This window comes from Myodes glareolus, chromosome 1, assembly GCF_982192425.1.
Source record: "Myodes glareolus chromosome 1, mMyoGla1.1, whole genome shotgun sequence".
Taxonomy (NCBI): domain Eukaryota; kingdom Metazoa; phylum Chordata; class Mammalia; order Rodentia; family Cricetidae; genus Myodes; species Myodes glareolus.
In genome coordinates, this window is record NC_142026.1 from 71649576 (window position 1) to 71662070 (window position 12495).

Sequence of the window (12495 nt, forward strand, 5' to 3'; positions counted from 1 at the left end):
TCCAGCACTGCATGGTTTTTGAGTTTGGGACGGAGAAGGGAGAGAGGTTAAATATAAGTGACAGGTGCCAGACTAGGGGTGACCATACTGGGCCCAGACTGCTCTCACCTGGTTCCAGGAAAGAGGCCTGCTTGCTGAGGAGCTCCTGACTGACCTGGTCACTGAATGTGGTCTGCTCCCGCTGGGCAGAGTTCAGACGCTGACATCTCCATAGAAGGGTGCAGCTCCCAGAGACCCCAGTGCTGTGACTCATCCAAGTGCTGGTTACTAGGGAGCCATGTATCTGCACTCTGCAGAGCAAGCTATATCGTGATGACTGCTACTGTCTCAGGGGAGGAAGCTGAGCTAGGAGTAGTCATTGTCTCTGGATCCAGCACCAAGTGAGGATAGGATGTTGGCATGTTCTGTCCAGGTTCTGCTCAGTGCCAGTCCAAGGCATCTCCCAGAACACTACACCCGCAGGATCAGAAGGCACCTTCAAGTGTTGGGGTGTAGTTTCCTGGGCCCACAGTCCTCAGCTCAATGTCGCCTGTTCCTGAGCTTGGAAGGCTGTCTTGTGGACCCTGCCTGGGAGTACATTCAGCCTAGTCTGCAGAAGTGGGGGGTGGGCTGTAGGTTCCTTCCAGCCATCCCAAGGAGTAGGGAGGCTTCTTGTTAATGGATGTTGGAGGAGTCCTGAGTGTGTCCATCTGTATCTGTCCATCCTGTCCCATCTGAAGGTTGAGAAGGTCAAAACTGAAGGTCACACTGGGCAACTGGTGGGTCAGGATGTGACAGTTCTCTGGAAGATTTACAGTAGTAGGCCAGGAAGACGCTCAGGTGTTCACTGCCTGGCTTGGGTGAGTGGGTAGTATCTGGTAGGTACTATCTCAAAGAGTTACGTGTGAAGCAGCCACAGGTTCGTAAAGATCACAGAAATGTTGCTTAAGAACTCTTCAGTTCTTTCTGCTGAATGCTGACCTGGGACATTGCTGGAGGCCAGAGAGGGGAGACTGTGTTGAAGATGTAAGCCGGAGCCTACCGCCAGGACATGGACACGCTCTGCTTCTTACAGGCTGTGCTACTCTGGGCAAGTGAACCAGCCTCTCTAGTCCTTGATTGGCTTTCTCCTCTGCAGAAGGAAGAGCTGGGCTGTCTCATGAACTGTTGAAGGTGATCTAAGCCAGACGTGGGGTCATGGGCCTCTGTCCCTCTCCCAAGCAGGGGCTGAACGCAATGGTGAGGAGCTGGTATTTAAATTCCGGCTCTGCGCTATCCATTTGGGCCTCAGGTGCTTAATGTAACTCAGTGAATAGAGAATTCACTGAGCAAATGTGTCTGCACTTAGGGCAGGGTGTCATGCCTTCCCCTGGAGTCACCACCTAGTCCTCAGCCTGAGGTGCGGCTGTCCCAGTGGACAGGTGAACAGGTGAACAGATGAACAGACAAGGCTGGGCAAACTTAACTTTGGGAAGACAGGCGGTGACAGTGGAAACACCATTGGTGTTTGCTTCTGCGCACGCCATGCCATTTAGTGGCTCTGCATCCATGATGCTATCCTTTTCTCTAACTTTTTTTCTGTTGTGTGTGTGTGCATATAGAGAACAAGTTACAACAGTCTGCACACTTTCCACCACCTGGGTCCTGGGGATCGGAATCTGGTTGCGGCAGGCTTAGCAGCAAGCATCTTTACCCACTGAACCACCTAAGCTCCCAGCTCTGCTTCCATGTGGAGCTGCTGCTGTTACAGCCAACATGGATACAGTCTGACCCCAATCCCTGTGCAAAGTGGAACACCCCTCCCCCAATCCACAGTCCCACCCCCACACTCTCCTGAGTCAAGTCCTACCCGGTTGTATTTACTTAGCATGTACTATACATGAGGGATTCACCTGAGTTCCAGGAACATGGTGGTGACCTTGACAGCCACAGTCTGTGCCCTTGTGAAGTTTGCCCTCTGGGGTGAAGGGAGAAACACCAGTAAGGCACAACACAGTTGCTTAGAGAGGTGCCAAGGGCGTATGGGACAGACAGACACGGGAGAGAGGAAAGCACCCCCTTGGTCTCCTCCCATCTCTGAGTGCAGTGCACATTCAGGAGCATTCATAGTGCACATGTGCTTTCCAGTGTGTCCTGGAGGGTGGCTGGAGGAAACAGTGATGTGTGGAGAAAACTGGGCTCTCTGCGCCAGTAACTTGGGAACATGCCAGATTCGGTGCCTGGCATGTGTCATGATGCTAGGTACCCTTCCCCCAAGCTTGTGTCTCTTGGAAGACCTGAAAATGGCACACCCCTTCCCTGCCCAAACCCATTCCCAGCTCGTCATGAAGCCGCATTCTCTGCAGAGCCGGCTGTAAGGGGTGGGATGCTCCTGTCCAGTGATGAAGGGGGCCATGGGAGAAAGAGGAAGAGCAGGAGCAGCAGGTACTGCTTGGGATGTAGTATCCAGTATTTTCTGAACTTAATCAGTCAGGAAATCTTTCATTCATAGAGCATCTTGGGGCTGGCTGGTATGTTAAATCCCACCACGGTGGGATGTTCTGCCTGTCAGCACCATGGACAGAGAGCCTGAGAGCCCGGCCCTACGTTTCCCGGGTGCGCGCCGCACCCAGCCCACCCACAGGTATCCTGGTCTGAGGGGAGCAGACTAAATAGGGGAGCACTGTTGCATTTTCCAGCAAAGGAAACCGAGGTCAGTGGAGGCTGAGTGCTGTGCTCCCCGTAGATGAACAGTGGAGGTTAACCATTCAGAGTCTTAAGTCCATATACCAAGTTCACTGAAAACAGCCCAGAGTCCATTGTGTGCACTCTCTCGCATGTGGCACCCAGAGGATGACTTGCAGGAGTCCTTTCTCTCTTCTAGCACGTGGGCTCTGGGGATCAAACTCAAGTCACTGGTCTTGGCGGTAGGTACCTCGACTTGCTGAGCCGCCTCATCAGCCTAGACTATCTTGACAGATACCATTATTTGGGCAGGCTGATGGGAACTACGCTGGGGAAATTTGGGTAAGGAATTCAGGAATTTATGTTTGGATACAGATTTTTTTTTTTTCGAGATGGGGATTCTTTGTGTATCTCCAACTGTCCTGGAACTCCCTCTGTAGACCAGGCTGACCTCAAACTCACAGAGATCCACCTGCCTCTGCCTCCCGAGTGCTGGGATTAAAGGCGTGCGCCACCACCACCTTGCGATTTTTTCTAAAGTCATGGATACTTGGAGTAAATACTACTAAATCTACCTATACCATCTTCAAGAGTCCTTACTCCATGTGTCATTCATAGGCAATACTTAGTACAAAAATAGGGCGTATTTTTAGGGTTAGCATAATGTATGTATGTATGGTATGTGTGTATGTATGTATACACACACATGCACACATACATGCACACACGCACACTACATGGTATCTTGTAGTCCAGGCTAAGCCGGAAGCTGCTGTGTGAAGATGACTGTCAACCCATCCTCCTACCTCCACCTCCCCGTGTTGAGGCTGCAGATGTGTGCTGCCTCACACAGCTGAAAAACGATGTATTTCTGGGGTCAGAGAGATGGCTCTGTGGTTAAATGCACTTCTTGCTCTTGTGGAGGACCTGGGTTCAGTTCCCAGCACCCACATCAAAACAACTCATAATTGCTTGGAACTACAGTTCCAGGGTATCTGATGCCCTATTATGGTCTATGCAGGTGCCTGCACCCACATGTGTGCGCATGTGAGCACACAAACTCACAATTTTAAACTACGACAAATATGTTTGTACTGTGCTCATGTCTGCCTCTCCCTCCCTTCCAACTCGCTCGTTGGTTCCTATGGCCCTATAAACACTCCCCTTCTGCTTTTATGGCATACGCTCAGAGAAACACATCTGGTTTCTGCACCTGGGAAAATGTCCACTAGAGGGGTTAAAGAATTGCCTTTTCAGGGCCAGTGAGCTAACCCAGCATGTGGAAGCGGCCATGGAAGCCTGACAGCATCACTTTACTCCCTGGTTTCACGAGGTGGAAGGAGAGAACTGACTGCTAGAAGGTGTCCCTTGACCTCCACACGTGTGCTGCAGCATCCATGTGTCTATGCCCACACCGTCACACTTCCAGAGATAAAATCCCTTTCAACGTGAGCGTGCCCTGCACACCACCCTTTATTTACACACCTGTCATTTACCAGCACCCATCGTCTCTTGTTAGTAGATTACTTGTCTACATAGGAACCGTGTATCTCCCATCTACCCCTCTCTGTCACCCTCTCCGGACCACCTAGGATCCAACCCAGGGCCTTGTGCACATGCAGTGAGTACTCTGCCACTGAGCTAGACCCCCGGCTCCCATCGTCTCCATCAACTGTGTCTTTATCTGGGATTCTCTCCCACTCTCTCCCTTCCTCACTCTTTCCCTCATTCTCCCCACTGTATCTCTCTTCCTCTCTATCTCCCTTTCTCCTCCCTTTCCCCTTCCCCATCCCAACCAGGCCTCAAACTTGCTACACAGCCGAGAAAACCTTGAACTTGTGATCATCCTGCCTGCCCCTCCAAAGTGCTGGGATCACAAGCGTATGCCATTATGATGGGTCGCAAGTGCTGCTGGGGCTCAGATCCAGAGCTTTATGCATGCAGGCAAATACTCTGTCAACTAAGCCGCAGACTTGGCCCTGTCTGTTTCTTTGAACAGCAGCCGCACATCTCCCTGCATGGACACAAGGGCTCCAGTTCATTCTTGGAGGATGCAGTTTGTTTTTGGCTCCCTGCTGGTCACCAATACCACTGCAGGAATCTATGCCCATGAAAGAGGTGTGTGTGTGCATGTGTGTGTGTGTGCATGTGTACGTGTGCATGTGTACATGTGTGTGCATGTGTACGTGTGTGTGCATGTGTACGTGTGTGTGCATGTGTACGTGTGTGTGCATGTGTACATGTGTGTGCATGTGTACATGTGTGTGCATGTGTACGTGTGCGTTCATGTGTACGTGTGCATGAGCATGTGCATTTGCTCAATTCTGATGGCTACAGTTGTTTCACTCCTGAGACATGAGACTAACAGTGCTCTTTAGCAAGCGGTGCACATGGTGGCTGCTGACCCCCCACCCCCACCTTCTCCATTCAAGGCACTGTCATGGTGGACGCCTGATTCTAGGAAGGGGAGTTTAATGTCCACCAGCTTGGATCATCGGAGCTGTCACTTCCCTTAGATGGAGAAGGCGGACCCAGAGAATCGAGGGACTGATGGGGGCTTCTGAGGTGGCACAGTAAGTCTGGCCTTGGCCAACAGTGCCCACTAACGACCTGGCTGGGGCCAGCGAAGTGGCTCAATAGGCAAAGATGCCTGTCTCCAAACCTGACAACCCAAGTTCCATGCCCAGGACTCACATGGTGGAAGGAGAGAGCCCTTGCTCACAAGTACTCCTCTTGATTTCAATTTCTTCCCTCCCCCCGACAGGATTTTTCTATGTAGCCTCGGCGGTTCTGAAATTTGCTCTTTGACTTTGAACTCAGATCTGCCCCCTCCCGAGTGCCAGCATTAAGGTTGCGTGCCACCACCCTGGCTCGTCTCCTCACTTTCGCATGTGCCTGTCATCCCTGCCCCCCACCACCCTGGCTCGTCTCCTCACTTTCGCATGTGCCTGTCATCCCTGCCCCCCACCACCCTGGCTGGTCTCCTCACTTTCACATGTGCCTGTCATCCCTGCCCCCCAAAACAAAAACCACAGATGTTAGGAAAAGTCATGGCTGCATCGTGTTCATCACAGACCCAGCCCTGCTCAGAGAGGTCGCCTATCCTTACGCGATGGAATATCCCGCACAAAGGAGTGAGGATATAACTCACAGCCTGGGTCAGCTTTGCCGAGGACAGACAACCCCAAACGGCTGTGACTTCCCCATCACAGAATCAGAAATTAGCGGACACCTTGGGACAGACTGTGCCTTAATCAGTACTTTGCAAGGGTAACGGGAAAGCCTTTGGGTGCTACTGAGATTTCCATGAATAATGTAGGTCCCTGGCTCTCCGACCCTGGTCAGGGAAATTTGTCCCCTGCAACATCTAGGGACAATTCTGGTTGCTGCAGCTGGAGTGGGTGAGTCTTCCTGGCATGTGGTGTGTTGAAGACAGGCATGCTTTTCTGTATCCCGCAGTGTCCCTTGACACAGAAGGCAGCCCCAATGTCAGGAAATGTACCAGGAATGAAAGAGAACCATCCTCTCCTCCCGCTCCCCTGTTCTGAGACACAATGCTCTACTGCCATCTGGTGTTCACTGAGAGAACATCAAGCGCGCAAGAGAAGACGGGATTAGGGAACCTGAAACTTTTCAAGGGCTGTTCGCACACACCTCGACTAAAGCTTCCCGGATGCACGCCTTTAATCCCAGCCCTCCGGGGGAGGTGGAGGCAGAGGCAGGCGGATCTCTGAGTTCCAGGTTAGACTCCAAACAAAGAACAAAGAACAAAACAAAACCAAATAAGGGTTCCCCACCTCGAATCAGCCAAGACAAACTGAAATGTTGAAGGTTCTCAGCTGATAAATATTCATACTTAGAGTAAGCCCCAAACGCTGTTTGTGAGGGTGGTTTTCGTTTAGCCCAAGGCCAAACAACCTGACCTTCGGGCCTTTCCTGCTGGACCTCACTGCTCTCCAGACAGGTGTGGGAGGAGCTCGAGCACTGGACTCCTTGTCCCTTGACTGTCAGACTTATACAGTGGCTATTGACCTTCCGTTGTGTTTATATGTACAGGCATTTTGCCTCCATGCATGTCTGTGCACATGTACATGCCTGGTGCCCCTGCACGTCAGAAAAGGGCAGTAGATCCCCGGAACAGGAGTTATAGACACTTCGGGTGCTGGGAATCAAACTCAGGTCCACTAGGAGGGCAGCCGGTGCTCTTGACCACTGCGCCGTCTTTCCAGCCCCTGGAGGCCATTTCTGCATCCATCCTTGCAGGTGGGACAAGCAATAAAGGCTGTGAGAGTTCAGGACCTCTGCCTGCCCATACAATATACACAGCTGCTGGGGATCATATGGATCAATCACTACCATATTTTCTATTTTCAGATTTTTTTCCCCAGATTTCTCATGCATCCCAGGCTGACTTTGAACACTACACAGATGAAATACCCTTGACCTGATTCTCCTGCCTTCCCTGCTGGGCGCCGAGATTCCAGGGCCATGCTACTACCCCTGGCTAATAAGTGTTACTATTCAACACAAGCATGCATGGTGGCTGTGTACCCTGTATCTACACAGCAGATGGTCAAGGTGGCTAACAGTGTTCTGACGGATGGACACTTCCCAGGCCTTGGGGAGCTACAATGGCCCCTTATACCTCCACCCATTCTCACAGATCATGTCACATTGGCTAAATGGCTGGGTGTTACAGAATGCAAACTCTCCCAGGATGGGGGAGGCATTCTTGCAAAGACGCTCAAATAGGGTCAATACTAACGACATCAGCACAGAATAACTGCATACTTATGGAAAAATAAAAATATACATGTGACCAGATGTGCTAATGTCAGAGTACACGTGTTCAGCTCGGAGGGCAACTTGGGGACTCAGGTCCCGCTTTCCCTCGTTGAGTCTTAAGGATCTAATGCAGGTTGTCAGTCTTGGTGACAAGTGCCTGTGCCCGCCGGGCCATCTTGCTCCCACCTCCCAGAAATAAGCTTTTCATTCACTCGAAGGGTTCGTGTGGGAGTCAGGCTAATCACCTTTTAGGCTTTTATTTTTCCTGTTCAAGACAGGGGCTCATTATGTAGTTCTGCTGTTTTAGTCCTAGAACTCTGTAGACCAGGCTGGCTTCACACCCACAGAGATCCGCCTGCCTCTGCCTCCCAAATACTGGGATTAGTGACATGGGCCACCATGCCTGGTGACTTTTAGGCTTGGCTTCAGAAATACTGCTTGAATAATGGGGCTACAAGCAAAGCAGTCTGAGGCATGTGGAAGGCTCTGAATGCTTCCTGAACGCCCCGGATTTGATGATGGTGCCCAGAAGTAGACTTACTGGGTTTGAGTGACAGCTCTCCATGGAAAGATGGCAGTTGTGTCTAAGGCACTGTGACGGTCTGCAGAGATATGAGATGTATATATGTATCACAGGAGAGCATCAGGGAGATTGTCTAGGGGCAGCAGTTCTCAACCTGTGGTTCACGACCCCTTTGGGGTCACACGTCAGGTACCCTGCATGTCAAGTCTCCTGCATGTCGGATATTTACAATTTATAACATCAGCAAAATTACAGTTAAGTAGCAGCAACAAAATGATGTTATGGTTGGAGACCTGTATTAAAGGATTGCAGCATCAGGAAGGTTGGGAATCCCTGGTCACTTTCCATGTGTTGTGTGCACATGTATACGGGCACACGTGCTTGGATATGAGCATGCATGTGGAAGGCTGCAGGTTAACTTGGGAAATCATACTCCATTGCTCTCCCACCTTGCTGAGACAGGGTCTCTTAGCCAAACTCATGAATATGGCCGGTTTTGCTAGGCAGCCTACCCTGGGGACGTCTTATTTCTGATTCTGGAGGTTGGGAAGGCTACCACGCCTAACCCTCATCCTGGTCTTCACACATGCATGGCAAGAGCTTCTTAACTGCTCAGCTAGCTCCCCAGTCCCAGATGAAGATTCTTAACAGGCAGGGGGAAGGAAAGAAGCAGGGTTTCAGGCACGCACCACTAACCTCTCTGCATGGACCATGCGGTGCTGAGGATGAGCCAGGGTTTCCTGCGTGCTGGGCAGGTGCTCTGGACCGACTGAGCTAGCTTCTTCCCAGCCCGCTCATGCTCAGGATGTCTGCTCTATATTCCTGCCAACAAGGCGCTACCCAGACTTAACTCTAGCCAACAGACACAGGGCAACTTGCAGGTGAACATGCCTCTGCACACCAACCAACGGCTGTTCTTGCCTTTGGAAAATCAGCTAATCGGGAAGGAACTCACTGATGAACACGGTCTAGTGCCAACCAGCTACCTTTGAATGAACTTTGTGGCAGAACACCTCTAGGACGCTAAGCATCACTCTCAGGCTGTGTCGCTGGCGTAGGCCTTGAGAGTCTCGCTACCCTTTGATAGGTGTGCGCTTCAGTCTGCACCTTCATTATCTGAAGGTTAATATGGAGGCCTTCAATCCTCCACCTCTGCTTTGAAGATGTGTGCGTGGGGCTCAGAGGACAACCTCAGGCGTCACACCTCAGATGCTGTCCACCTTTCTGTATTTTCTTGTTCTGGAATTCTCTGAGGAGGTTAGGTCGGCCAGCCAGTGAGTGCCAGGGATCCTCTGTCCCCTCCACGTGAGGGTTAGTGTCACCAACTGAGCAAGCCACAAGGAACAAGCCAGTAGAAGCATTTCTCCATGGCCGCTGCTCCAGTTCCTGCCCCGACTTTCCTTAGTCATGGACTATGACATGGGAATGTTAGTCAACTAAACCCTGTCCTCCGTAAGTTGGTTTGGGTGAGGTTTTTGCTTCTGGTCCTCCACCAAGACAGGGTTTCTTTGTTTAACAATCCTGGACATCCTGGAACTCACTTTATTATAGACCAGGCTGGCCTCGAACTCCTTGAGATCCGCCTGCCTCTGTCGCCACCACCGTTCAGCTTGGTGCAGGTGTTTTGTTACAGCAACACAAAGCTGATGACAACAGGGAAGACTCACCCTGCTGTAGACGGCACAAACAGAAAAAGGGCGTGAAGCAGCAATGCCTTCATCCCTCACTCTGTAGGTGTGATGGATGTGGCCCATCTTCCCCACCATGATGGGCTGTCTCCTTGTGAGCCATTAGCCAAAAATCAACTGTTTTTCCCTTCAGCGAATTTTGTCAGAATCTTTCCACCTCTCCCAGTGCCGGGATTACATGCATGCGCCAACACATCTGGCTTTTTAACATAGGTTCTGTGTATCAAATTCAGGTCCTCATGCTGGCATGGTACGCACTGTACCCACTGAGCCGTCTCCCCATCCTACCTCTGCCCTCACGCCATACCCTGACTGATCAACATGACCACCTGGTGCTTTTTTACATGCTAAGTATTTATTTTCATTCCTGCTACATCCTTTGAGGCGGGACAAACGTTTTCAAAGAGGTCCTAGGGCCTGAAGCGGGAGGGCGACTCACGCCTTCAGTTTTTCCACCAGTTCCGGTCATCTTCGTCTAAGGAATACCAGTCACCATTGATCACTGTGTGGGGCCTGGTGAGCTGCAACTCCTCCAGGTGCCTTCTCACCTTGGCATGGTACTGCTGCTTCCACAGGCTGGGAAGAAAGGACTGTCACGCTAGGACCCATCTTTGACCTGTTCCCCCTTTCTCAGATGTCCTGGGAGCCAAACCAAGGACTACAAACATTTTGGAGAACTCTCAATGAGAGTAGTACATTTGCCACAGTTTAAAAGCACTGGGGTGTGTGTGGCTCCCAAGGCCCCATCCCCAGTGGAAGAGGAAGAAGAATCACTTTTCTTTCTTTGGGATGTGGCCACTGGTGGCTACTCATTCCCCAACCCCCGAGGATGGCTCCACATCCATGTGCATGTGGGCTGCACTAACTGGAGGCAGTCAGCTAGTTAACTAATTAAAGAGAGAGAGAGAGAGAGAGAGAGAGAGAGAGAGAGAGAGAGAGAGAGAGAGAGAAGCCAGGCATGGTGGCACACGCCTTCAGTCCCAGCAGCTAGATCTCCAAGTATGAGGCCAACCTGGTTCCAGGACAGCCAGGACTACACAGTGAGACCCTGTCTCAAACAGCACAACATCCCAGCCATTCTGGGGACTCCACATGCACAGGCACACGTAGGCATGTGAACCACAGATGCACATACACTCATACACACATGAATCCACACATGTAAAAGTCCTAAATGCAAAGGAAATCTACTCTGTGTGCTGTGTTTTGTCCCAGGTTTGAAGCACAGTGATGAACTCAGGGCAAAGGCCTCACCCATCCCACTTGAGAAGAGGGCTATTTAAACACTTACATAGCTGCAGAGAAATCCCGCTTGGCTTCTGGAAGATCAGCTGGTAAAACTGACTAGGTGGGACTGGTAGTGGTGAATGCATGTAGGTGTGCTCCAGTATGTGTATGTGTGTGCATGTGTGTATCGTGTGCTGTGTATGTGTGTATGCATGTCTGTGTATGTGAGTGTATTGTGTGTATGTGTTTTTTGTGTGTATGTGCTGAGTATGCGCATACGTGTGTTGTGTGTATTGTGTGTTATGTATGTTTCTGTGTGTATGTGTGTTGTGTGTATTGTGTGTGCCTGTATGTATTGTGTGCATGGTAGTGTGTTGTGTATGTGTTTTTGTATGCACAGTATTGTATGTACATGTGTATATTGTGTTTTTTGTGTGTATGTGTACATATGGGTTGTGTGTTTTGTGTGTATACATGTATTGTGTTGTATATGTGTTTTTTGTATGTGTGTGCACACATGTGTGCACTGTGTGTTGTGTGTGTATGTGCACACACATGCAAGTATGAAGGTAGAGGACAGAGGTCAGCATCATTGCCGTTTGTCTTTCTCCCTATACCGAGAGCTTGCTGACTGGTTAGGCAGACTGACCGGCCATGAACTCCAGATCTTCTGTTCTGTGTCCCTAGCGCTAGGCTTGCAGGTGTGTGCACCACCACATCTGGCTTTTACAGGAGTTCTAGGAAGCAGAACTCTCAAGCCCTCAGGCTTGTATGGGAAGCACTTTACAGACAGCCATCTCCCCAAGCCTGCACCAATTACTAAGACCATACTCACCAACTGGGCCCTGCCAAAGACGGCTGGGCCTTGTGGCTCATGGTAAAATTGCCTCTCTTTTTTAAAATTATTTTTTCCAAGACAAAATTTCTCTGTGTATCTTTGGAACCCGTCCTGGCACTGGCTCTGTAGACCAGGCTGGCCTCAGACTCACAGAGATTCACCTGCCTTTGATCCCGAGTGCTGGGATCAGAGGTGTGTGCGCCACCACCTCCTGGCTCCAGCTGGTTCTTTAAACCAACATTCTGCCCTTTGGGCTTGTTTGCTCATGCACCTTGTGAGATGTTTATGTAACGACTGCCAGCCTCACCCAGCCAGGGTTCCCGACCTACCGCCCCTTCCCTGCCACCTCCAGTGGTACACTCCATCCCTACAGTCACCCCTGGCTTTATGCATTTATAGGCATGTGCTAAAACGTGTACTCTGGATACATTCTGTGGCTCTGATCTGGAGTAGTCACTCAACTGAGCCACCTCACCACCAACGTCATCTGGGCTGCCAGCCCTATCCTCTTTAGCCAAATTCTTTGTTTTTGTGGGCAGAATCTTACCCAGAACATACTAGGTGGGCTAGCCTGGCCTCAAATGTGCAGCAGCAATCCTGCCTCTGCTTCCTTAGAGCTGGGACTACAGGCATGTGCCATTTTGCTCGGAATTTCAGTCAAATTACTTTCTTGGATTCTAAGTACACTTGGGCACGTGAGATGGCTCAGTGGATAAAGATACTTGGCTGCTAACCCGTCAACTTGAATTTTATCCCAGGACCTTCATGATGGAACGAGAAAGCTGGCTTTT

At 50.6% G+C, this 12495-nt stretch overlaps 1 protein-coding gene across 2 annotated transcripts in view; it reads right to left on the reverse strand.

Annotated features, from left to right (window-relative positions):
• Window positions 1-9975: 9975 nt before the first annotated feature.
• Nlrp5 (NLR family pyrin domain containing 5) overlaps window positions 9976-12495 on the reverse strand; it is a 36709-nt gene continuing 34189 nt past the window's right edge. For both annotated transcript variants that reach the window (XM_085692279.2, XM_085692274.2), the window contains one exon: window positions 9976-10215. In XM_085692279.2, coding sequence (XP_085548405.2) covers window positions 10083-10215 — 133 coding nt within the window. In that variant the 3' untranslated portion in view covers window positions 9976-10082. The remainder of the gene's footprint in view (window positions 10216-12495) is intronic.